Source organism: Narcine bancroftii, chromosome 1 (assembly GCF_036971445.1).
Source record: "Narcine bancroftii isolate sNarBan1 chromosome 1, sNarBan1.hap1, whole genome shotgun sequence".
NCBI lineage: Eukaryota > Metazoa > Chordata > Chondrichthyes > Torpediniformes > Narcinidae > Narcine > Narcine bancroftii.
Genome location: NC_091469.1, coordinates 224,788,189 through 224,813,467, shown reverse-complemented (window position 1 = coordinate 224,813,467; position 25,279 = coordinate 224,788,189). Strand labels below are relative to the sequence as shown.

The 25,279-nt window shown below is 42.0% G+C and overlaps 1 protein-coding gene and 1 long non-coding RNA gene across 2 annotated transcripts in view; both read left to right on the top strand.

Moving 5' to 3' along the window:
* Positions 1-1,169: 1,169 nt before the first annotated feature.
* LOC138749688 (uncharacterized) lies at positions 1,170-14,232 on the top strand. Its single transcript, XR_011348836.1, has 3 exons — positions 1,170-1,467; positions 2,188-2,303; positions 13,805-14,232. It is a non-coding gene; the product is annotated as an uncharacterized lncRNA (long non-coding RNA).
* Positions 14,233-16,485: 2,253 nt separating this feature from the next.
* LOC138749642 (protein limb expression 1 homolog) overlaps positions 16,486-25,279 on the top strand; it is a 46,253-nt gene continuing 37,459 nt past the window's right edge. Inside the window, exons 1-2 of the mRNA XM_069911352.1 lie at positions 16,486-16,749; positions 24,367-24,530. Of these exons, the coding sequence (XP_069767453.1) occupies positions 16,668-16,749; positions 24,367-24,530 (246 nt within the window). The 5' untranslated portion in view covers positions 16,486-16,667. The remainder of the gene's footprint in view (positions 16,750-24,366; positions 24,531-25,279) is intronic.

Below are 25,279 nucleotides of genomic sequence, written 5' to 3'. Positions count from 1 at the left end.
TCTTCCGGTGTCTTTCTTTCTTCTTTTCTTCCCGTTGTTTTTGGCTTTTCTTTCCTATGTGCCATTTTCTCCACACCTTTATTGTTTTATTTGTTGTGATTTGTGTGTCTGGGGCTTTGCTTTTTCTTCACATTTTTCTTTCTTTTCTGGAGAGGGCTGGTATTATCCTACCGGCCATTACTCCATCACTCAAAGTTTCATTTTTCAATGGTGAACAGTGTTCATCAAACCATAATCTTGTTGATAACCTTATTGAAGTTGCCCTGGTCTTCCACCTCAGCAAAAACAAATGTATTGAAAACCTCTAGTGCTTGATAAGTAGCAGTGCAATCTTTCATGCAAGTCCAATTGCTTGCAGGTACAGCATGAATTTTTGTTTGAACAATTTCCACTCGTGGCTGATATTTCCAGTCCAATTTACAGCATCAGGAGTCTTTACACTTAACATATCTCTGTTGATGAAGACTTTTAGTCACACTGCACACTCTTACACTCTTGATACCATGTGACATTTCTTTTATTGTAATAAAGAATCTTGGGTTCTTTTAAAACAACAATTTTTATTAACTAGAACACACATAGTCAAGACCTCATGGAGGCATCCATTTTGAATCCCTGAGCTGCATCAAAATTAGTTTATGACTCCCTCTGGTGGTCAGGAGGATCACTAGTACTCTATCATTACAGGAATGACCTGTACAAGTGGAACGGGTGGCACCTGAAATGGAGAGGAACCAATATTTTGGCAGGGAAGTTTTCTATTGCTGTTGGTGGGGGTGGATAAAACTGGATTTGCAAAGTGGTGAGGCCGAGTGAGAGGTGGTTGGTGTCTAGTTGGGAGTATGTGTGGGAGAACAGGCAGTTTAGGCAAAATTGCAACTATTGGGATTGATATGCCATAGACATGGACCAGACAAGTGTTATACTCCAGTAAGGTGGAGTAGCTCTACCGCCATAGCCAATAGCAAGCAGTCAGTATAATATTTCCGCCCCCCCCCCCCCCCCCCCCACCATTTACATCATCACAGGGATGAATTTCAACACAACAGGAACACAGAGTCAATAAAATGACAAATCAAGGCTCAAAGTCTAAATAATTTGTATTGAAATGCATGCAGCATAAGAAATAAAGTCAATGGCCTTGTAGAACAGCTACAGATTGTCAGTTTATGATGTTGTGGCAAAAGGATAGATGTCAGTGGGAGCTGAATGTCCAAGGATACACAGTGTATTGAAAAGATAGGCACGTAAGCAGATGGGGTGGTGTGGTTCTGTTGGTAACAAAGAACATCAAATCATTAGAAAGAAATAATATACGATCAGAAGATATAGTTCTGAATCAGAGTGGCAAGGCTTTGGCTCATCAGGGTTCGGTGAGAACAGGCAAGAGGCGAGGAACAGTTGGAGTGGAAGTCAGAAAGGGCCATCCTATTGAAGAAACAAAAAAGATTCAGCAGGTAGGCACAGGTAAGGGTAGGCCTTTTCTTTTTAAGATATTTATTTTGTTCACCTAGTCATAAACTGTGGGAATGGCAGCAGGTTCACAAGGATGATTCTGGGAATGAAAGGGTTAGCATATGAGGAAAGTCCAACAGCTTTTGGCCAACACTTATTGGAATTTCAGAGAATGAGGGGAGATCTCATTGAAACATTTTGAATGTTGAAAAGCATGGAGAGAGTAGATGTAGAAAAGTTGTTTCCCATGGTGGGAGAGTCTAGGATAAGAGGGAACAACTTCAGGATTAAAGGACGCCCACTTAGAACAGAGATGCGGAGAAATTTCTTCAGCTAGAGGGTGGAATCTGTGGAAGTTGTTGCCCCAGATGGAGGTCAGGCCATTGCATGTATTCAAGGCAGAGATTGATAGGTTCTTGATTAGCCAGGGCAACAAAGGATATAGGAAAAAGCCAGGGAGTGGGGCTGATTGGGAAAATTGATCAGCTCATGATTAAATGGTGGGCCAGACTTGATGGGCTGAATAGCCTATTTCTGCACCTATGTACATAAGCAGCCAGATGAAATAGTGTTTCCCCAGACCTCGGTTCACGTACATACCCAACACATAAAAATCACATTTAGTTCAACATGGCCGAACTGGCCTGTTCTGTGCTGTAAGTGGTTATATGGTTATATGGTTATATACATACAAATATAATTTAAAATGAATACTTGGAATTATTTACTCAGTTACAGGATACCATTCACCAATCTCACAGCCTGCAGGAAGAAACCAATTCCCAGCCTGGCAACTTTGATTTTGATGCTCCTGTGCCTCCTTGATTCTGGACAGCTGGATGGAAAAGGTACCCAGCAATTCTTTGAGCCCTATTTAAGCAATACTTCCAATGAATGTCATCAACAGAGAAAAGGGAAACCCCAATGATCTTCTCAGCTGTTTTGATGATGCTCTGTATTGACTTCCAGTCCGATGCTTTGCAGCGATCATACCAGAAAATGATGACACTAGGCAGAACATACTTCAAATCCTCTTCCTCTCTGTCTTTCATATAGAACCACCTTATCATCTGTTTAACACTCCTGGGGAAATCCAGCCTTCCAACTATTTTTATTTTGGAATTCCCAGTAACATCTATCATTCATTATCTTGAGGAAGTCTGACATTGTCTTGTCTTTTGGTTGCTTTAGCAAATTCTCCTTTTCACCCACTCTGGCTTTCAGGAAGACGTGTCCATTTGGCTATTGCCTAGATTGAAAATTTTATAGAATTCCAGATACAATCATCCTTTTCTTCTTGATGTTTGTTAATAATCTTCACTTCACCCTTTTCTTTGAATACCACAAATAGATGTGTTCTGAGACCCCTTCTCTTTGTGACTTTTATAAATGACCTGGTTGAGAAGGCAGAAGGATGGGTCAGTAAATTTGCAGATGACACAAAGGTCGGAGGAGTTGTGGATGAAGCCAATGGTTGTCGAAGGTTACAAGATGATATAGTCGGGATGCAAGGTTGGGCAAAAATGTGGCACATGGAGTTCAAATTGGATATGTGCAAGGTGATACATTTTGGAAAGATAAACCAGAAGGCTGAGTATAGGGTTAATGGTCGGTTACTTGGATGAACAGAGGGAACTTGGGGACCAAATCCATACATCCCTCAAGGTTGTCGAGCAGTAAGAAGGCCTCTGGGATGCTGGACTTCATTAATAAGGGGATTGAGTTCAGGTGTCAAAAGCTCATGCTGCAACTCTAGAAATCTCTGGTGAGGCCACATTTGAAGTATTGTATTTAGTTCTGGTCACCTCATTATAGGAAGGATGTGGAAGCTATTGACCTCCATTCTCCACTTTGATTTTCCTAGACCTCAGACCTGAGTAGTCACCTTCCACCACCACCCTTCTCTGCCTGACAGAACTTGGCCTCACCCTTAACAATTTTTTCTTTAACTCATCCCACTACCTCTAGTTTAAAGGAGTAGCCATGGGTACCTGCATGAGTCCCAGCTATGCCTCCCTGTTTGTGGGTTTTGTGGAGCAAAACATGCTCCAAGCCTACACAGGCAAGGCCCCCAACTCTTCCTCCAGTATATCAATGACTACATCAGGGCGGCCTCATGCACTTGTGATGAGCTCATCAATTTCATCAATTTCACAGCCAATTTACACCCCGAACTCAAACTCACTTAGTCCATCTCTGATCACACTCTCCCTTTTCTGTATCTTTCTATCTCCATCTCAGGAGACAGACTCTCCACTAACATTTATTACAAACCCTCTTTCTCCCACAACTACCTGGACTACTCATCCTCACACCCTGGCCCCTACTCCATCCCCTTCTCTCAATTTCTCCATCTCCCCAGTATCTGCTCCCAAAACAAGATCTTCCAGTCCAGAGCCTCTTAAAAGTCTGCCTTCTTCCACAAACATGGCTTCCCCTCCATCACTATTAACTCAGCCCTCACCTACATCTCCATTCCCTGCTCATCTGCCGTTGCCCCCTATCCCTAGAAACAATAAACTCAGAATCCCCTTGTCCTCACCTACCACCCCACCACCTCCGCATCCAACACATTATCCACTGGAATGTCCAGCAATTACTACAGGACCTCACCACCAGACATATTTTTCCTTCTCCACCCCTCTCAGCCTTCCATGGGAATCACTCCCTCTGTGGCTCCCTTGTGCATTCTTCCTTCTGCACCCATCTTCCCCTGGCACCTTCTACTGTGGTCGTAGGAGGTGTAATACCTGTACCCACACCTCCTCCTCCCTCACCATGGTCCAAGGTCCCAAACAGGCCTTTCAGGTGAAGCAACACTTCACTTCCAAATAACTCATTTACTGCATCTGGTACACCCTCTGTGGCCTTCTCTACATTGGAGAGACCAGTCACAGATTAGGAGATCACTTCGCCCAGCACCTCCTCTCTGTCCGCAACAAAAGCGACCTCTTCGTAGTCAGCCATTTCAATTCTGAGTCACACTCTCAAGCTCACATGTCTGTCCATGGCCTTTCACACTACCCCACCCTGACCACCCGCAGATTGGAGGAACAACACCTCATTTTTCAACTGGGCATTCTCCAACCCCAGGGCATGAACATTGAGTTCACTGCATTCCACTAATCAGCTTGCCTTTCCTCCCCTCCCCCTTAACTAATTATTCCAGTTCCTACCTCCTTTCTCTCTCCACCTAGCCTAGACTCCTCCCTCTTTCCACCCTCACCCCCTTCCCCCCTTTTGTTTGAACATCTTTCATGTTCCCCCACACCTTGATGAAGGGCTCAAGCCCTTAATGTTGGTGATGTATCTTTACCTTTGTGACATAAAGGTTCTGTTTGACCTGCTGAGTTTCTCCAGCATTTGTGTGTTTTTTTCACTTAACCACGGTGTCAACAGAATCCTGTGCTTTACCTCTGGAAGCTATGGAGAGGGTGCAGAGGAGATTTACTAGAATGTTGCCTGGATTTAAAAGTAAGTCTTGTGAGGCTAGGTCAGCAGAGTTGGGACGTCTCTTTGAAGTTTAGAAGCATGAGAAGAGACTTAATGGAGGGCTTTGGAGTGTAGAAGGATATTAAGGCTCCTCTCATTCTTCCGAGGTCTCAAAGATTGTGAGAGGCATAGATAGGGTGGACAGCCAACACCTTTTTAGCAAATACCAGAGGACATATGAACAAGTGAAGGCAGGGATGTTTAGGGGAGACATAAAAGAGTTGTGGGTGCCTGGAATGCATTGCCAGGGGTGGTGGTGGAGGCTGAAACATTAGGGGTATTTAAGAGACTCTTGGTCAGACACATGGGTGGAAGAAAAATAGAGGGCTACAAGGTACTGAGGGTTTAGCATTTTCTAAGGAATATATGGGTTGGTGCCACATCGTGAGCCACAGGGTCTGTACTGGGCTGTATTGTTCTATGTAGATTTCCAAGCTCCTTTTCATTTTCAGCCAAAAGGGAGCAACCATGTGCAACAGTGACCTGATATTTTTTGGTCTTTCATTTGATTGGTGCCTTTGCCCGTTCTAGGCCAAACACAAACTCTCCACAAGTATGAGCTTTTGAAGAAGCACAATTTGAAAATGTACATTAGTCATTTGTTTACCAAGACCTCAGAAAAATCCATAAGATTAATAAGAACTGTACACCAAGAAGCAAAAGCATGTTCTCTAATTGAATTGCTACCCTTAATAGCTATAAATAACAATTACTCTCATAGTTTACACTTACATTTATCTCTTTCTACCAATAGCAGGATAAAGCTTGACACAAGACCATGGTAATTAGAAAATAAAAACCAGTACCTTTAGTTTAAGTGAAGAGGTAAAGGTTAAAAGGTGATACTTCCTGCTTCATGTCTATATCTAAGCATAAACATATTCATTCTCATGAAGGTAATGTTTTTAACTTCTATTTGGACGGTCATTGTCAATGGACAATTTATTCTCAAAATACATCATTGACTGGATTCCAGCTATACCTGATGTCATTCTGGGTCACAACTGAACTGCCAGCTCCAGATTTATCATTCCAGTATAGTCCTTTGAACACTTATGCTTTACCAGAATGTTTCCTTAACATATTTGAAAATTGAAGTCAAGGAACCCACACCAATTGAAATGACTTATTTATGATGAATTCTTGATCACATGTTAATCAAACTGAGCAAAAACAAAACAAAACAAAAAGTCATGCTTTAAAAAAAAATTAGTGCACCAATCGATTTAACTTTTTTGTGATTATAAGGAACATTTGATGGTGTAGCAACCCACTTACCAGCGAGCAAACCAGCTCCCAAAACAGCAGATGTGCTGTGGAAAATGGACCTGCATGCAACTCAGGTTTTTAATCTGAACTGATGCTGTCACTTTCTGTCCATGTGACAGAAGCAGTGATGTATATAAGCCCAGCATGCAAGCCTGGAGGTGTCAGTTTTATCAACTTGACAATGTGTACACTGATGTCTATAATAGCTCAGTATGGAATACTTTGTTATATTGGTGACCCTGTGCTGATATTCTATGGAAGACTAAGCAAGAAAGTGTGTCATCTGTAGGACAGGTCACCAGATCCTGCTCACAGCAGCAGGACCGTGCAATTCCAACATTAGACCAGATGCAGGGATAATCACATCTATTGTCAGACTGCCAGCCGGTCAGGAAACAATGGGATGAAGATACCACCCATTGGTGTTTCTACCATCAACGATGGGGCGTAAAAGCTCGACGCTGCTGACCTCCCTGTGTATTTCAGGGAAAATGCTGGGGCCAGCTGTTACTAATGGCTGCAGCGGTTGGCCATTAAGACAGCCTTTTATATGTCTGGGGTAGGCATTCCAGCTGGTGTTTCTCGGTGGATACAGGGACTTTGGGGTGTGACGCACATAACAGAAACCCTGAGCCATTATTGAAAGCCGCAAACTGCAGTACAATCCAGACATTTGGCACATGTAGGATCCTGCTTCAGCTTGGCAATACTAAGTTCACGTAAATGATCACATTGGCCGTGGTCACACAACCACCACTGGGTGCTGATTTTCTCAGAACATGTGGCCTGCTGGTTGATCTAGAGGGATGAAGGCTCGTTCATACCAACACTTTCCAGACCTTCGACCTAGGTGAGGTCAAGCTGCCAGCCCTGCATTTAGACTCCATTACTCTTCGGAGAATGAATTTGCCATTTGTTGGTGGAATTTACTGCAATAATTATGCCACAATTCACCTTGGTGATGCCAAAACATGGGGTGCAGCACCACATACCAACCAAAAGGCCACTGTTGCATCCCCGAGCTTGCAGGCTACATCCAGATAAACTTCGTCTGGCCAAAGAGGTGTTTGAAAGGATGGAGGAGAGTCCATTAGCTCCTGGGCCTCCCTACTCCACATGGTACCCAAGATTATAGACAGATAGAGACCCTGTGGTAATTACCACAGGTTGAATGAGGTTACCACACCAGATCGCTACCCAGTACCCCATTTACAGGGCTTCGTGTCCAACCTGCAGGGAGCCCACATCTTTTCCAAGGTGGACCTGGTCCAGGGATATCATCAGATTCTGGTCCACCTGGATGTCATTCCAAAAATGGCTATTATTACACCCTTTGGCCTTTTTGAATTAAGAAAGATGCCTTTTGGGCTCAAGAATGGCAGGCAGATTTTGCCAGATATAATGGACAGAGTGGGACGCAATCTCAATTTTACCTTCATATACTTGGACAATATACTTATCACTAGCCACAGTTGTCAGGAACATCTGTCCCTCCTGCACAAGCTTTTCACTGGTTTGGATGAGTTTGGGCTCACCATCAACCCAGCCAAGTGTCAATTCAGGTTAGTGACCATTGACATTTGGGCCATAGAATTGACAAACACGGAGCAGAGCAGAGGTCAAAGGTCAAGGTGATTTTGGCATTTGCCAAGCCTAGCACAGTTAAAGACCTCCAGGAGTTTGTTGGAATGGTGAACTTTTGTTGCCGGTTTCAAACATCACCCGCTCACATCATGCGCCCCCTCTTCGCCCTGGTGTCAGGCAAGGCAAAGGAGTCACTTGAGATGAAGAATTGTTGGCAGCATTCAAGAACACCAAGGAAGTACTGGCTAATGCCGCATTGCTGGTCCACTCAAGAACAGATTTCCCAACATCCCTGACAGTGGATGCATCCAGTACAGAAGTAGCAGGGGTTCTTGTACAATACATCGATGGGCATTGGAAACCATTGGCTTTCTTTAGCAAGCACCTAAGACCACCAGAAGTTAAGTACAGTGCTTTTGATCAACAATTGTTGGCACTGTACCAATCATTATCAGACATTTCAGGTACTTTCTAAAAGTATTTCATGGTTTTTACGGACCACAAGCCGCTTACATATGACTTCACTAAGGTATCAAGCCCATGGTCGGCTTATTAATAGAGACATTTATGATATGTTTCTGAGTTCACAACAGCCATTGATCACATCTCAGGAAAGTCCAACGTAGTGGCAGATGCGCTGTCTCTCCCAGCCATAAAATCCGTGCAGACCTTAGCCTAAGGGGTGGACTATGTTGTGCTCATGAAAGCGCAACAGGCAGACGAAGAAATTCTGCATTACGGAACAAAAGGCTCGAACCTGCAGCTGGAAGAAATTCTGGTAGGCCTGGGGGAGCTCAGACTTCTGTGTGACGTAACTACAGGTTGACCTCCCCCAATCATTCCAGTGGCCTGGAGGTGGCAGGTATCTGATGTGGTACACAGGTTGGCACATCCATTGATCTGAACGACTGTCCAGATGGTAGCCAACAGATTTGTGTGGCATGGCCTTTGAAAGCAGGACAGCAATTGGGTGAAGACATGCACTTGTTGCCAGACATCCAAAGTCCAGCAACACACGAAAGCCCTACTACAATCTTTTGATCTGACATATCGAAGATTTAACCACGTACACGTGGACATTTAAGCCACCCTGCCGGTGACACGTGGTTCCCAGTTTCTTTTCACTATAGTGGATCGAGCCACACGGTGGCCAGAGATGATTCCACTGGCAGTCATGACAACCGACACCTGCGCCAGGGCCCTCATTTCTGCCTGGCTAGCACATTTCAGTCTGCCAGCACACATCACGCCCAATTCATGTCAGCAATGGCCACCCTGCTTAGAACCAAGTTGCACCACCCAACTGCGTACGACCCACAATCCAAAGGACTAGTAGAAAGATTCCACAGGCATTTGAAATGGCGCATCTGCAGGAACTTAGCTGGGTTGAAGAATCGATGTGGGTACTCTTGAGCATACAAATGGCACCTAAGGATAATCTAGGTGCCTCATCGGCAGAGCTGGTCTATGGCACACAAATTTCAGGAGAATTTGTATTAGACTCACGAGGACGGAAGGAGAAGCCCTCAGTGGTCCTAAGCAAGCTCCGCGAGGCTCGGTTCTTTAGTGCCCATACCGACATCTCAAGACGGTCAGGCCAGGGCCTATATGCCCCAGAACTTGCAGGACTACAAGTATATTTTCATATAGAAAGGAGCTCAACGAGCACCATTCCAGCATCCATATGAGGGTCCCTTTGAGGTTTGAAGACGCAATGTTTCAAAGTACATTTTGGCCATCGGAGGTGAAGAGGAAGCTTTTGCCTCAAACCTGCCCAGCTGGATCTGGACGGACCAGTCGTGATTCAGGCACCTCGGTGGACAACCAGGCTGCCCAAACAAAAACATAGACAGACTTTGGCGGTCCACAGTGGGGATTGCCAGTTCTGGAGTGGGGGCTGGGGTGTTCGTGTGGCGACCCACTTACTAGCAAGTGAACTGGCTCCCAAAATGGTGGATGTGCTGTGGAAAACGCGGGAAATTGACCTGCATCCAAAACAGGATTTTAATCTGATCTGATGACATCACTGATGGTGTCACTTCCTGTCCATGTGACAGAAGCAGAGATGGATATAAGCCCAGCATGCAAGCCTGGAGGTGTCAGTCTTGCACTAGACTCCACAGCGTGTACATCAAATCGACAACATTTGCACCGACATCGATAGCAGCTCAGTGTAGAATACTTCGCTACAATGGTAACATTTAGGCCAATTTAATATCTTCCCTCCAAAAAAAATTTCAGAACTCACAGTCAATTGTTGTAGTGTTTAATCAAAAAAATCTCATCCTATTCATAGGAAACTATGGTTGATAAGAGTAGGAAGAACATTTTATTCATATTTTGAGAAAAAATCATGAATGTATCCATATTTGGCTGCTGCACTTTACATATCTTTGTAATTAAGAACACATCTGTACTGAATATCTTTTTTTGAGTGTGTGATTAAATGATGCAGATGCTGGTTGTAAAATCAGCTGACTAGGCCTTCAGCTGTCATTATGGAATCATGAATCATGAATAACATGGCACAGGAGAAAGTTGCTTGCACCATCAGACCATGGAACATGCCTCTGCAAGATCTTGAATGCACTGAGCATTCAAATCGCAGACGTGTATATTTAACTGATTGAACTTATGGGTATAATATTATTGGAGAATGTGTATGATTTGGAAACTGATGCCATAAAATATGACACAAGACTGAAGCAAATTATATCTGAAGAGATAACGGTGTACTCATAAGACAGTCAAGTTTATTGCACAAGTGCAACCTGGCAGTGTTTTCTGGCCCTCGGTGCAGAATACGCAGACACACAATACGCAGACAGAATTTCTACTTATCGGTATTGCAAAAAAACTGTACTCCAGAAAAGATATGTAAACAAAAAAAGAGAAATGTAAACAAACTAACTGCAATGCAGAAAATAAATATTCATTAATAAATAAAATAAGAGTTCTTAAATGAGTTTCTGGTTGAGTCTGATGGTGATGGGGTAGCAGTGAGTCCAGTGGCACCTGTACCTCAGTCCTGATGGCAGCAGCGAGAACAGTGTGCTGGGTGGGTGGTGTGGATCTTTGATGATCGCTGCTGCTCTCTGACAGCAGCATTCCCTGTAGATGTTCTCAATGGTGGGAGAGTTTTGCCTGTGATGTACTGGTCTGTGTCCACTTCCTTTTGTAGGGCTTTCCATTCAGAGGTATTGCTACTCCCATACCAGGCCACAATGCAACCAGTCAGCACACTTTCCTCTACACATCTGTGAAAGTTTCCCAAGGTTTTCGATGTCATACAAAATGATCGTAAACTCCTGAGGAAGTAGAGGTCCTGATGTGCGTTGTTCATGTTGTTCAGTCCTCCGAGATAATGACTCCCAGCAATTTAAATTTGCTGACCCTCTCCACCTCTGATTCCCCAGTGATCACTGGATTGTACATCTTTGGTTCTCCCTTCCAAAGATCTGCTGCAATCGGTTCCTTGGTTTTGGTGACATTGAATGAGAGGTTGTTGTTACTGCACTCTTCAGCCAAGTTTTCAGTCTCCCTCCTGGATGCTGGCTCAGGGCTCCTTTTAGCACAGATGGTCTTTTCAGCAAATATGTGGATGGTGTTATTGTTGTACCAAGCCGTACAGACATAGGTGTAAACGTGGTGAGGCCAAATTTGGAGTACTGTGTACAGTTTTGGTCACCAAATTATAGGAAAGATATAAACAAAATAGAGAGAGTGCAGAGAAGGTTCACGAGAATGTTGACAGGATTTCAAGGTTTGGGTTACAGGGAAAGGTTGTGCAAACTGGGGCTTTTTTCTCTGGAGCGTAGAAGATTGAGAGGGGACTTGATAGAGGTGTTTAAGATTTTAAAAGGGACAGACAGAGTAAACGTGGATAGGCTTTTTCAATTAAGAGTGGGGGAGATTCAAACCAGAGGGCATGGTTTAAGATTGAAGGGGGAAAATTATAAGGGGAACATGAGGGGAAATTTCTTTACGCAAAGGGTGGTGGGGATGTGGAATGAGCTTCCGACAGACGTGGTCGAGGCGGGATCATTGGTTACATTTAAGGAAAGACTAGATAGTTACATGGATAGGAGAGGACTGGAGGGGTATGGACCGGGTGCTGGTCAGTGGGACTAGGAGGGTGGGGATTTGTTACGGCATGGACTAGTAGGGCCGAACTGGGCTGTTCTGTGCTGTAAGTGGTTATATGGTTATATGGTTATATGGTGGAGAGCAGGAAGATAAGAGCACAGCCCTGTAGTGCTCTGGTGCTGTTGGAGATTGTGGAGGAAATGTTCTTACCAACCCTCCACTGGTCTAGAACAGAGGAAACCCATGATCCAATTACACAGTGGGGTGTTGAGACCCAGGTCTTGGAGTTTGCTGATCAGTTTTGAGGGGATGATGGAGCTGAGCTCCAGTTGATTAAGATAAAAACATCCTGATGTATGCATCTTTACTGCCCAGTGTTTCAGAACTTTGTGTGGAGTCTGTGAGATAACATCTGTCATTGACCTGTTGCTGCGGGAGGCAAATCTCTAACATGGTTTCCCCCCCCCCCCTCCCTTCACATGTGAGGGTTAAGAAGACAATTGAAGTGACAAGCTGCTTCTATTCAAGTCTAGAAACCAAATTTAAGTGAGTAGTGTGATAGTACAGATTCTATCACCAATGTGTATATCTACAGATTGTAGTGTAGGATGACTGTGATTGGCTGAGAGTGTAACCACACCTACTGGCAGGTCTTAAAGGATTGCTCCTAGCCAAACCAGGTCATTCTGGTCTGGTCGACCTACTTGTGATATGCTCCAGTCTTTTAGTTAATAATAGCCTTGGTTTGGATCAACAAGTCTTTGGTTCTTTCGATGCACTCTACAAGTAGGATCTTTGATCTTCTCTTCATCTATAGAATCTAGTGGAGTTTGTTAGGAGTTTGTACGTTTTCCCCGTGTCTGTTTGGGCTTCCTCCGGGTACTCCGGCTTCCTCCCCTCTTTCAAAATGTGCAGGGGTCGTAGGTTAATTGTGGTATTTGGGTGCCACGGGCTCATGGGCCAGAAGAGCCTTTTACTGTGCTGTATGTCTAAATTTTAAACATTTATTTACATTTAAAAATTTAAACTTCAGTAATGATTCCATTGAACTCAGCCTCCAAATCAATGCCTGAATTTGCATTGATCTTGGCTTCGATGTCCAGGCAATGTAGACAGAAAAGTTACCCTTTCATTCTTTTGATGAATTCCATTGGGAGATGAGGAGAAGCAAAGCAGCAGAGAAGTGTTCGAGTGTTTATTCGACCCAGTACAGAATCCATTTTCTTTCTACATCAGTGAGTCAGGCATGGCTAAATGTATTCCGAAGCACAATTCCACAGGGCCAAATTCTGGGAGAGACTAAATCTAGTTGGAGAAGACAAGGATATGCCTTCACTTCTTAATAAGAAGATGGTCATTGCCTCTAAGCACTGTTGTAAATTATTCTACATGTTCATTTGGCTTTGTAGAGTCAGGATGGATCAAAAGCAGTTACCCCTCTTTTCTGAGGATTTTATCGCGGCCACTGCAGTGGGAAGAATAAAGATTGGGTGGCTCGGTTAGTACAGTGCTATTACAGTACTGGATTCGAATCCGGTGCTGCCTCTAAGGAGTTTGTTCGTTTTCCCAGTGTCTGCATAGGTTTCCTTTGGGTGCTGCGGTTTCTTCCCATCCCTCAAAAATGTTGGTGCAGGGCCAGAAGGACCTGCTCCGCGCTGTGTGTGGAAATTGTTTGTTCACTGTGGCCTAGGATTTGACCAGATCGAAAGAGTGTAATGTGCAAACTATACGGTTACGTCGCTGCAAGTTTTTTAATGGCCCTGATACAGGTGGTTAAGGTCAATGGAGACATTATTTAATTCTAAATGTCAACAATTGCTACTTAAAAGCATTTTCACCACTCACTTATAAACAAACCGCACCTTCACATACTTTTCAAAGCCTTATACTTACTGTTGTTTACTTTTTTTCCTTTCAGACATTACACAGGCTGGTACAGCTTACAAATGCACCCCACTTTCATCGGCAGCAAACGAAGAGACACAATTGGTGCCATCAGCAACGTACCAACAAGGTCCAGTCTGTCCCTGTTGTCTTACTGGCCTTGAGGAGTGCTCCTGTGAAGTATCTTTTTCATTACACCTGTAAAATGCAAAATTAAAAACACCATATAACTAAAACTGGGTGGACCATTCATCAACTATAAATTGTGCCTTTTACACAGCTGTAAGAATGTTAGAGATAACACATTGGACTCTTCACAGAAGAACATTTCTCTTTACACTGGATATAATGTGACTGATGAACTTAAAAATAAATCTGTTTTCTCTAGTCTTCTAATCTGAGGATGGATGTGGCTGATCATTCAGAAATGTTGACCCTGAACTTCTTCTGAAATCTCGTACATCAATACCTAAGTACTGGGAAGCAAGAGTGAAGAGGGTAGTTAGGGTTGGATATGGGATGGTATAGATTATTTGGGGTACACATGATGGATCAGATTTACAGACAGACCTTTACAATGAGATGAGACTGAGATCACAAGCTATACAAAATCCAGACTGGGTCACCAGAAGGATGCTGCCTTGATTTGGAAAATCAAACTTGTAGATACTTTCTGCATATAGGAACACATGATGAGCATTGAGCAGTTCTGCTTCCACTGACGTGCAGATTCTGACTGGAAATGCATATATACTAGTATTCTTCACCTATCCTTTTTAAATTAGTTTACACATCTCTAGCAGGTTGAAACACAATCAGAAACTAAGGTTGTCGAGACTGAAGGCTTTTATTTGCAAGAAATGGTCAGCATCCCTATGTTGGTCGCTCGCACTCGTGGACAGGCTGGTGGCATGACAGCCTTTATGGGGAAGAAAGGGGGAGGAGTCATGAGCCGGCCAGTGAGAGCAGGGTCGACCAGGAAAGGTCATGGAATTTACATATGGAAAATATGTACAATAGTGATTTCACCACGCAGATGCAATCCCGTTAAATCAGATGGAATGTGTCTGCACGTTTTAGGCCTGTTCTTTTAATGGGAGGAATTGACTCAGTTTCCATTGTTACCAGTGAGATCTTTGGATTGGCGAATACTTAAATGTTAGAATCTCGAAAATCGAGTCCACGCTGCTGAAGATCCAGCTGCGCTGGGTGGGTCACGTCTCCAGAATGGAGGACCATCGCCTACCCAAGATCGTGTTATATGGCGAGCTCTCCACTGGCCACCGTGACAGAGGTGCACCAAAGAAAAGGTACAAGGACTGCCTAAAGAAATCTCTTGGTGCCTGCCACATTGACCACTGCCAGTGGGCTAATATCGCCTCAAACCGTGCATCTTGGCGCCTCACAGTTTGGCAGGCAGCAACCTCCTTTGAAGAAGACCGCAGAGCCCACCTCACTGACAAAAGGCAAAGGAGGAAAAACCCAACACCCAACCCCAACCAACCAATTTTCCCCTGCAGCCGCTGCAACCATGTCTGCCTGTCCCGCATCGGACTTGTCAGCCACAAACGAGCCTGCAGCTGACGTGGACTTTTACCCCCTCCATAAATATTCGTCCGCGAAGCCAAGCCAAAGAGAATCTCGAAAATAAAAAAAAACTAAAGTTGCATCCTATTAAAAAAAATTAAGCCTTATTGCTTCTGACAGACACAAACTTGACAACGCTTTCTTTATCAGTGACCCCTCTACTCTGAAAGACTGGATGATGGTTTAGTTTACGGGCTTGCTCTTCTGACAAAAGTTACTGTTAGTTTACCATGTCGTAATTCTATTAATGCAATCAACACTTTTTAAAGAATTTTTTTTAAAAATAGCTATAAATATAAAGGAGTCACTATGATTTCAAAAGTATTTTTATTTTTATTTAAATACTAATCCACAACATTATTAAAATTATTGCATTTTAAAAACAAGGTACCATGCATTTAATTATATTCAGACTCATGGCAATAGCATTTCTGCTTATAGTTTTAAAACCATTATTAAACATATTTAAACTATGAAGATAATATTTTTATTTCTCTAAATGTATTTCCTTCAAAATGTGCAAGAATAATGAATAAACAGAGAGAATAATGGCATAAACCAAAAAGGAGAACTTTTGGTAATGGAAAGGTAATGTAAGGCAATGGTTGTGAAAATTCAATTCACTTGGGCACAGCTGTTGATTTCTAAACTGGTGTTGTTTTGCGCTTTTGGAAAGCTTTAAAAACACCATTCATTATCGTGCAGGAGGTTTGAAGTGCAGAATGAAATGCAGGTGATCTATGCTTCCTACACTTTCATCCAAATCAGTAAAAGCCTTCACAACAAGAGAGCAGACTTTACAATAAAAGGCCTTAACTTTGGCAAGGGCAAGGATTCTGTGTAGTTTGATTTTCATGTCAAAAATAATGCTATTTTTCATTTAAAGTTACAGATGAAACTCAACCATATTTCAGTTTGTAATGTTCAACTCCCTCTAAGCAGACACAGTTATGTGATTCAAAGAACTGAAACAGCTAAAGGCTTTGACTGGTAGGTCAGACAAGGAATTTCTTTCACTGATTAGGTGGCTGTCAGCGAGCATCACATCAAAAAGAATGAAACAGTGGAAATGAAGCTTGTCTGATAGTCTTCCAGCTAATTAGCTCCCCATACTACAAAAGTGAGCAAGCCAGGGATAAGGACCCCTGGTTGGCTTTTCAGACTACTCAATGTCTGATTGGCAGATGCATACAACAAGTCTCACCAGTCCATACTGCCTCTGTGGACTTCCACAGAAGCTCAGCGCAGAGCCAGACTAATTCAGGCATCTGGGAAGTGCTTAGAAGTTATCTGCAGAAGTCAGGCTCAAGATGGATAATGATCTGAAATCTCTGCAAGATATAGTCTCTTCGCTGCTTCCTAACAAAAATCCAGCATTTACCTTTAAAGACTGTGAGTAAACTTTGTGAGAAATATTTATTTGATATACTAATAACAAATACTAATTTGCTTCAGTCTTGTGTCATATTTTATGGCATCAGTTTCCAAATCATACATATTCTGCAATAATATTATACCCATAAGTTCAATCTGTCAAATGTACACGTCTGCGATTTGAGTGCTTACATTTTATGAGCTATTACTACACTTCTTGTAAAATTTTCATTTGTTTTCTATTTTGGAAACAGTTCCTGTAAAGTTGAACAGTAGACATATAAGAACTGTATTGCATGTTAAGGTTCATTATGTCCTGGAGTTTGTTAAAAGTATCTTTTTGTGGCCAACAAATAGTTTAAGAAGTCTAAATTCTACTGTTTTTGTAACAAGGCAGTTCGTTCTGTTTTGTTCTTTGAAGTGGTTGAGTTAAATCAGTTGGCTTTCAAGCAAATTATTTCACAGGAAATATAAAGTATAATATTCAAGCAAAGGAAAATTATTAGAACTCACTAGTTTTATAATGGCAACCTCACCAACTCCAGGACTTCACAGCTCTGTAAAATTCACAAAAATGATTCACCTATAATTAAAAAGGACTATATTTTGGCTTGTTAAAATTGAGGTATTTCATTATGACTGGGCAGTGGAACACATATGACGTATTTCAATGGTGTGTCTATTAGAATTTACCAAGAGAATTTTTTATATCTGTGACTTAGTTGGAAGAGGATCATGACTCCCAACAAATTCAGTGTATTTTTAGCAGCCAAAATGAACAAGCACAAATCAATAGTTTTATATTAAACTATTCAGTTATCATTCCTATCCTTTATGTTAAATCTGTTGAAAATATCGATGTGGATTCAGAATAAAAGACAAGTAATGGACACTCCTTATTTCTAATAAATAAGTTAAAGATGTTAAATAAACATCAGAATTCAAGCAAGCATGCTCTTGAATTTAATTTTTTTTAAAATGTAGACATACAGCACAGTTACCGGGCCATTTCAGCCCACGAGCCTGTGCCACCAAATTTACATCCAATTAACTTACAGCCCCGGTACATTTCAAACGGTGGGAGGAAAGCAGAGCCCCCGGAGGAAACCCATTAAGGCATGGGGAGACCGTACAAAGTATTTACAGACAGCGTGGGATTTGAACCCCGGTCCCAATCGTTGGCGCTATAACAGAGTTGCGCTAACTGCTATGCTCACCAAGCCGCTCTTGATGGTGGAGAGTAAAACAAATAAAGATCAGAAAGAACAGAACTTCTTCAAGGCCAAAATTCACATCCTCAACGTGGCAGAAACTCAAACAGAGCAGACAAATAAGGGGCAAAATTGAAATCTTAAACAGAAGGAAACTGCTTGATATTCCCAGCTGAACAGTAAGAAATCATAGAGAGAAAAGACAAGATCATGTAATTGTTCCTCAAACCTGCACTGTTTCCAGCTTTTTCTGACTGGGTCCAACATTTGCAATTCTTTCCAACTTGTGCAGATTAAAAACGTTTATATCTCATTTTGTTTTTGAAGTCACTGCCATATTAATATTTGATGGAAATATTTGCTAAAATCATTCAGAAGATAGATATTCAGATTATGATTGCACTTTTTGTGTAGTGCTCGATAAGAGAACAGATATCAGAGTTCTGGTGTTGAAAATCCCGTTGTGTTGATGCACTCCATTCCCAATTTCTGTTGATCTGATTTGTAAGCTCCAAGCTCCAATTCTAACCTGTGCCAAAGTTTAGGATTCAATTGGCTACAGAGCAATTAAGCAAGATTTAACAGAAAAACTATATATTATCCTAATTCCCCCATAATCCCAAAATTGTCAGAAAGGAAATGTCAGCATCAGAAAAATATCTGGAGCAAAAATCTTAATACTCACTTTGGGAAATAATTAATTTTTAAAAATGTTAAATTTAATTTAGACATACAGCACGGAAACAGGCCCTTTCAGCCCACAAGTCCATGCCGCCAAATTACACCCAATTGGCCTGCAACCCCCCGGTACGTTTCAAATGGTGGGAGGAAACTGGAGACCCCAGGAAAAACCAATGCAGACACGTGGAGAACATACAAAGTCTTTACAGACGATTCGAACCCCAGATCCTGATCGCTGGAGCTTTAACAGCATTGCGCTAACCATGCCGGTTAGCATACTAAAAATAATTTGTCCTGTGATTAGATTCACATGGTAAGGTTAACATTTTGCACTTATGAATGTATAGATTCAAGCTCTTCAGCTTCAGACAACGTCCAAAATGAAAGGAGTCTTAAGTCCAAGAAAATTGCAGTTATATTTTATTATATGCATTATTTCTATTTTATATTGTTAAATTTTAATCATGAAGTTTCAATTTCATATTTAATTATTAACTGATATTGCACAGAAACATTTAAAAACATCAGTGTAGATTTGGCTAAGAATTACAATCCTGCTTTCATCTACAGTAGTTTATTGATCGAATGGCAAGATATAGAAAATTATTGTAATGTATTTACTAGATACGATCTCTGAAAAATTCTCAGTGAGGCACACAAAGTCCATTTGAATGAATCCCATATATTTTGGAACAAAAGCTAATTGTACCTTAAAACAGTCAGCATCCTTTCCCCCTATGTAACTAGTATTTAATGACAATGAAGTCCATAGACTACTGAGACACCACTTTTATCAATCACCAAACACTTAATGTTTAAAATATAGAGCCAGCAATGAGAAACATATGCTGTGTAGGTACTTAGAACTTTCCATACATCAAGCTAAGAGCCCATTATATATACATATTGCTTTTTCAACTGTTAGCAATGTCCTAGAAATGACTGATTTGATTCATTCAATGACACAAACTCTTGAGATGTTCTTTTGAATTTTTGAGTATTGTTTTATTTTCATGAAAATAAACAATAGAAAAAAAAATGAAAAGGACAACACTGAGTATAGCAATTTATTTCTGTTTTTATTTCTGATTTCCAGCATCCACGTTTTTATTAGTGTTGGGGAAACAGAGGCTGAAATAAATCTTTGGAGAGAAAAAAAGACCAAACAATAAACTGCAGATACCAAACATCCAAAATAACATCACACAATGCTGGAAACGTTGAACAAGTTAGGAAGCGTCCCTTGAAAAAAGAAAGGAGCTAATTAGGGCAGCATTCAATTTCAAACTGTAGTGGTTTATCTGATTATAGATCTAAAGATCAAGTCAATGAATTCTGAAACCAAAGGAATCATTATGTTTTACACAATTTTGCAATTAAAAAGAATACAAAATGGGATCTGCGATGAAAGGTCTTCTTACGCCAGATCTTCAACAAATATCAGTCTTATTTTGTTAACAGAGTTTGAGGGAGAAAGTCACTAACTTTAAATGAAAACTATTTGAATGCCATTTTTGATTGATTTTCCAAAATAATTTAGTGTTAAGAAAATGATTATATCCATAAGATTATATGTTGATGGATTTTTTTTAAAGTTCAGGCCTGGTAATAACTCAAGAGACCACTATTTCCAATTAACAACTTACATTTGTATGAGTGCCTTTAACAAAAAAAAATTGAATGAAACACCTAACACCTATTTTAGAAATATGTCACAGAGAAGGAGGTCATTTTGGCCCACAAAGTCTATGCCAGCTCTCCTTTAACCCACTCGCTAGTTCCATGAGCTCCCCCAGGTGTGAGGCATGCTTGCCATAACTGGATTAGAATAGGATCCAAACATCCTCTGCTCAGGTTTCTTCAATGACTCATGTTATCTAATGTGACCTACAGCAGGTCATTCAAAAATGTAGATTTAAAAAAAATGCTATAAAACCAGTAGACCAGGGCTAACCATAAACCATGGTTAGACATAGAGGTCCATGCACGTGTCAGAGCTCAGGATGCAGCCTTCAGGACAGGAGACAAGATCAGCCAGGACTGAAATCTCCTGTGCAATCCTGAAGGCAAAGCAGGGGTAAGCGCAGAGGATCCATATACAGCTGTGTATACCGGCGACACTAAACTCATGTGGCAAGGTATCAAAACAATAACAGATCACAACAACCTTGAGAGTCAATTATGTTGCCTCCCTTCCAGACTTACTCGACAATCACTATACACTTCCATCCCGCAGAGCAAAGGCCTCAAACACCTTTGTTTCTTTCTTGACAACAGACCCAACCAGTCCCCCTCTACTACCACCCTCCTCCAGCTGGCAGAACTTGTCCTCCCCCTCAATAACTTCTCCTTTAACTCATCCCACTTTCTCCAAGTTAAAGGGGTAGCCATGGATACCTGCATGGGTCCCAGCTATGCCTGCTATTTGGTTGGATATGTGGAACAATCCATACTACAAGCCTACATGGACAATGCTCTTCAAATCTTCCTCCACTGCACTGATGAGCTGCCTCTTGTACCCATAATGAACTTGCCAACTTTGTCCACATTGCTGCCAACTTTCACACCGACCTCAAATTCGCTTGTTCCCTTTCTAGCAACACTCTCCCTTTCCTCAACCTCTGTCTCCATCTCAGGAGACAAATTCTTGACAGGCATCCTCTACAAACCCACCAACTCCCACAGCTACCTCAACTATACCTCCTCATACCCTGACCTGTAAAGATTCTGTTCTCTCAATTCCTCCATCTCCGTCACATTCGCTCCCAGGACGAGAGCCTCCATGCCAAATTATCAGAGGTCCCCCTTCTTCAAAAAACATAGATTCGCAACTACTGTCATCAATTTGGCCCTCACCTGCATATCTTTAATTTCCTACACTTCTGCCCTGGCACTGTCCACCCCCACACAACAGGAACAGGAGTCCCCTTGTCCTCACCAACCTCTCCACCAGTCTTGGCATCCAACATAACATCCTCCACGATTTTCACCATCTACGACGTGAAACATCTTCCCTTCTCCTCCTCTACCCGCCATCTGCAGGGACCACTCCCTCCACTCCTCCCTTGGAGCCTACCCCTGTGATTGCAGGAGATGCTCCACTTCTGCCCATGCTCCTTCCTTCACCACCGGTTGAGGCCTCAGGAGGTCCTTTTAAGTGAAGCAATGCTTCACTGTGAGTATGTGGGGATCTTCTTCTGTATTCGTTGTAGTCCCCTTTACATCGGAGAGACTGTATGCAGACTGCGAGATCACTTCATCAAGCACCTCAGCTCTGTCCGCCACAATGCTGTGGATCTCCCACAGTGGTAGCTTATTTAAATTCGCCTTCAATTCACTTGCTGCCAGGCCATAACTACCAGTAAATTGGAGGAACAAAACTTCATATTCCATCTGGGCATCCTCTAACCAAATGGTATTGTCATGGACTTTTTCAGTTTCCATTATCTCACCCCCTCCATCTTTTCTTTGTCTCCTTTTCTCTAGCTCTCTTGCTCTCTCTCTCTCCCTCCCTTTTCTCCTCTGTCTCCCTTCACCGAGCCAAAGACTACCCCCTCCCCTAATAAATTCTCACCTTTCCTCTCCTGCCTTCTTATATCCTATCTCTGTGGCTCTTTCACCTCACATTTTCATCAGCTTTTTAATATAGGCCCCATACTTGCTTTTTGCTCACACCTTGAAGGACTCGGGCCCAAATTGTCAGTAATATATATTTACTAGGATGTTACAGACGCTGCAACATCTACTGAGTTCCTCCAGCATTTCTGTGTTTTTACTACAATCACAGTGTCTGCAGACTTCTGTGTTTTACTTCTTTGAACATCTTCTATGCATGGTTCAATGAGAAGAATAGACTGATGCTAAAGAAAGCTCTGTCTTCCTCTTAAGAAAAGGCCCCTTGGCCGAGGCAAGGAGAATCCTGTGCAAGGACCAGACAATATACCTGGCCATGTACTGAAAGGACTGTGGAGACCATCCTGGACACACAACACCTCTTCACTTGTCAGGAAGGCACAACAATGACTTCACTTCCTGAGAAGACTGAAGTGGGCAAGGCTTCTGGCCACCATAAAGTAAACTTTCTACAGGAGCTCTATCCAGGATGTCCAAGCCATATACATCAGATTGCTGTGCAACATTGGATTGGAGGTCAATCCACGGACCATGAAATCAGTAGAGAGGATCACTGGGGTCTCCCTCCCCTCTATCATTGTGATTTACCAGGATCAATCCGAGAGTTCATAAAATCAATGAGGACCCTTACCACCCCACATGCAGCACCTTACAGCTACTCCCATTGGGAAAGTATAGAGAGGTATTAGAGCCAGAACCACCAAGCTGAGGAACCATTTCTTCCCACAGGCAATGAGCATGCTGAATAACTAATTAACTATTAAAATAACTTTCCCCTCTTTATTATTAATATTTATTTCAAATATACTGTATGTATACATGTACTATACTTGTCTGTATGTGGGTGATGTCTGTAAGTGTATTTGCACTGAGGATTGAAGAACAATGTTTTGTCGGGTTGTGCTGGTTCTCGGATGATAAATAAACTTTACCTTGATCTCGAGGGGTTAACTTTGTAAATTTTAAATTTAGACACACAGCAGGCCCTTTCGGCCCACAAGCCTGTGCCGCCCAATTACACCCTATTAAACTACACCCCCAGTAGTTTATTTTTAAAGGGTGGATGGGAACCGGAGCCCCCAGTGAAAACCCATGCAGACACGGGGAGAATGTACAAACACCTTACAGACAGCACGAGATTTGAACCCCAGTCCCAGTCGCTGGAGCTGTAACAGCGTGGCACTAGGCACTACGCCAACTGTGTCGTCCCCATGGTTATCTATTTAAAAGTGGTGAACTGCCATTGGTGATGTGACCAGACTAGAAACTCAATCAAGTAATTGAGGACAACAGGTGGAGTTGAACTCTTGGCTCAAGTTGCATTTCCATTAGTCATTTACAAAAACATGCAGATTTGACTCCACTGGGCAGATATCAAATAATTGCACTTACATGCAGGCAGTAAACAATGAACTAGCATAAGAACAGAAGGTTCACTTGCCTACAATCACAACCATTGTTTGAAACTGACTTCAGACAATGGAATGCAAAACAAAATCATGAAATACTGGAAATAATCTGGGTGACTCGCCCCATGTCTCTTTCACCTACTGTCTCGTGCTTGCTGACTGACACTACCCCTTGTAAAGCAATAGCTTGATTGTAAAGTTTTCGATGTTGTTTTGTCTTGTCCCTTCCATGCTTGAAATTTCTATCCCCCACAATCCTCCAAGACATCCTCACTCCTCTCATCTCGGTCTCTTCCTCGTCCTCAAGTTTGTTCGCTCCACTTTTGGAAGTTACCGTATGTCCTCAGCTGTCAAAGTAGCAGACTTGCTAAACCTTCCCGGTTCTCTGACATCTTTTTCTTTACGATAATCAGCCCCTTCTCTTTGACAAAATTTTGGGTCAGCTGCCCTAACATTTTCTGAAGTGGATTTTTTAATTCATTTTTGATTTTCAAACATTTTTGTGAAGTCAAGTTTATTGTCATCTGATTGTACAACTGCTCTACATTGGAAGTAGCAACTGATGTTGTAAATGATTCACATCTGAAGAACAAAGAATGAATTAATTTGCTCTTACTTACCAGTTTATCATAAAGAAATAAGGATGAGAGTTGAATGTTAATTCCTAAACTCAAAGTTCTCCTTTCTTTGCCTTCACACAGTGAACGTGGTAGAAACATTGCAGGAGTTTTGGGAGAAGAAAAGCAATCTAGGCACTGCCTTTAAGAATGGAAGCCTTGTGATATATGAGTCAGTTCCATCTTCTGCTGCTCCATATGTATGCTATGTCACCCTGCCAGGAGGCAGTTGCTTTGGCAGCTTTCAGGTAACACAGTTAAAGTGTATTTAACATGCATCTGTGCATTTTATGTTCGAGTCTTAACAATAACAAAGACACTTCTTTTCCAGATACTTGCTAATGTCTCTGAATTTTGCTTATGACTTAACTGCTGAGTGGTTTTGTCTATCTGATCATTTAATACATAAAGGCAAGCAAATCATTAATGACTGTTTCCATTCTAACATTTTATCGACATCTTTGATAATGACAATCCAATAAATTACAAGAGGATTTTGACCGTTGTTGCGGTAGTTAGCGCAACACCTTTACAGCGATAGCAATTGGGACCCAGGTCAAATCCCGTGCTGTAAGGAGTTTGTACATTCTCCCCTCAACTGTGTGGTTTTTCCCTGGGGGGGATCTGGTTTCCTTGCACCATTTGAAACGTACCAATAGTGTAGGGTGGCATGGACTCCTGGCCCAAAATGGCTTGTTACTGTGCTGTATGTCTGAATTAAATTTAAATAAATGAAACATTTTGTTAATTAAATTTTTGTTCTAGTTATCAGGGTCATGGAAAGGGGAGAGATGTTTGGGACTCCTCCTGATAAAACAAATGTTCTCAAGCCTGGTATATATTCCTTTGCTATGAAAAGTTGAGATGCACTTCCCTAAACCTGTTGACGAGGAAAAACAAAATTTAAAGTAGAAAGCACCAGCAGGTTCTATCTTCACCCGCACAAGGAGACGTGCTGCTCAATGTTACCAGACAAGTTCAATCGCACATTGACTTA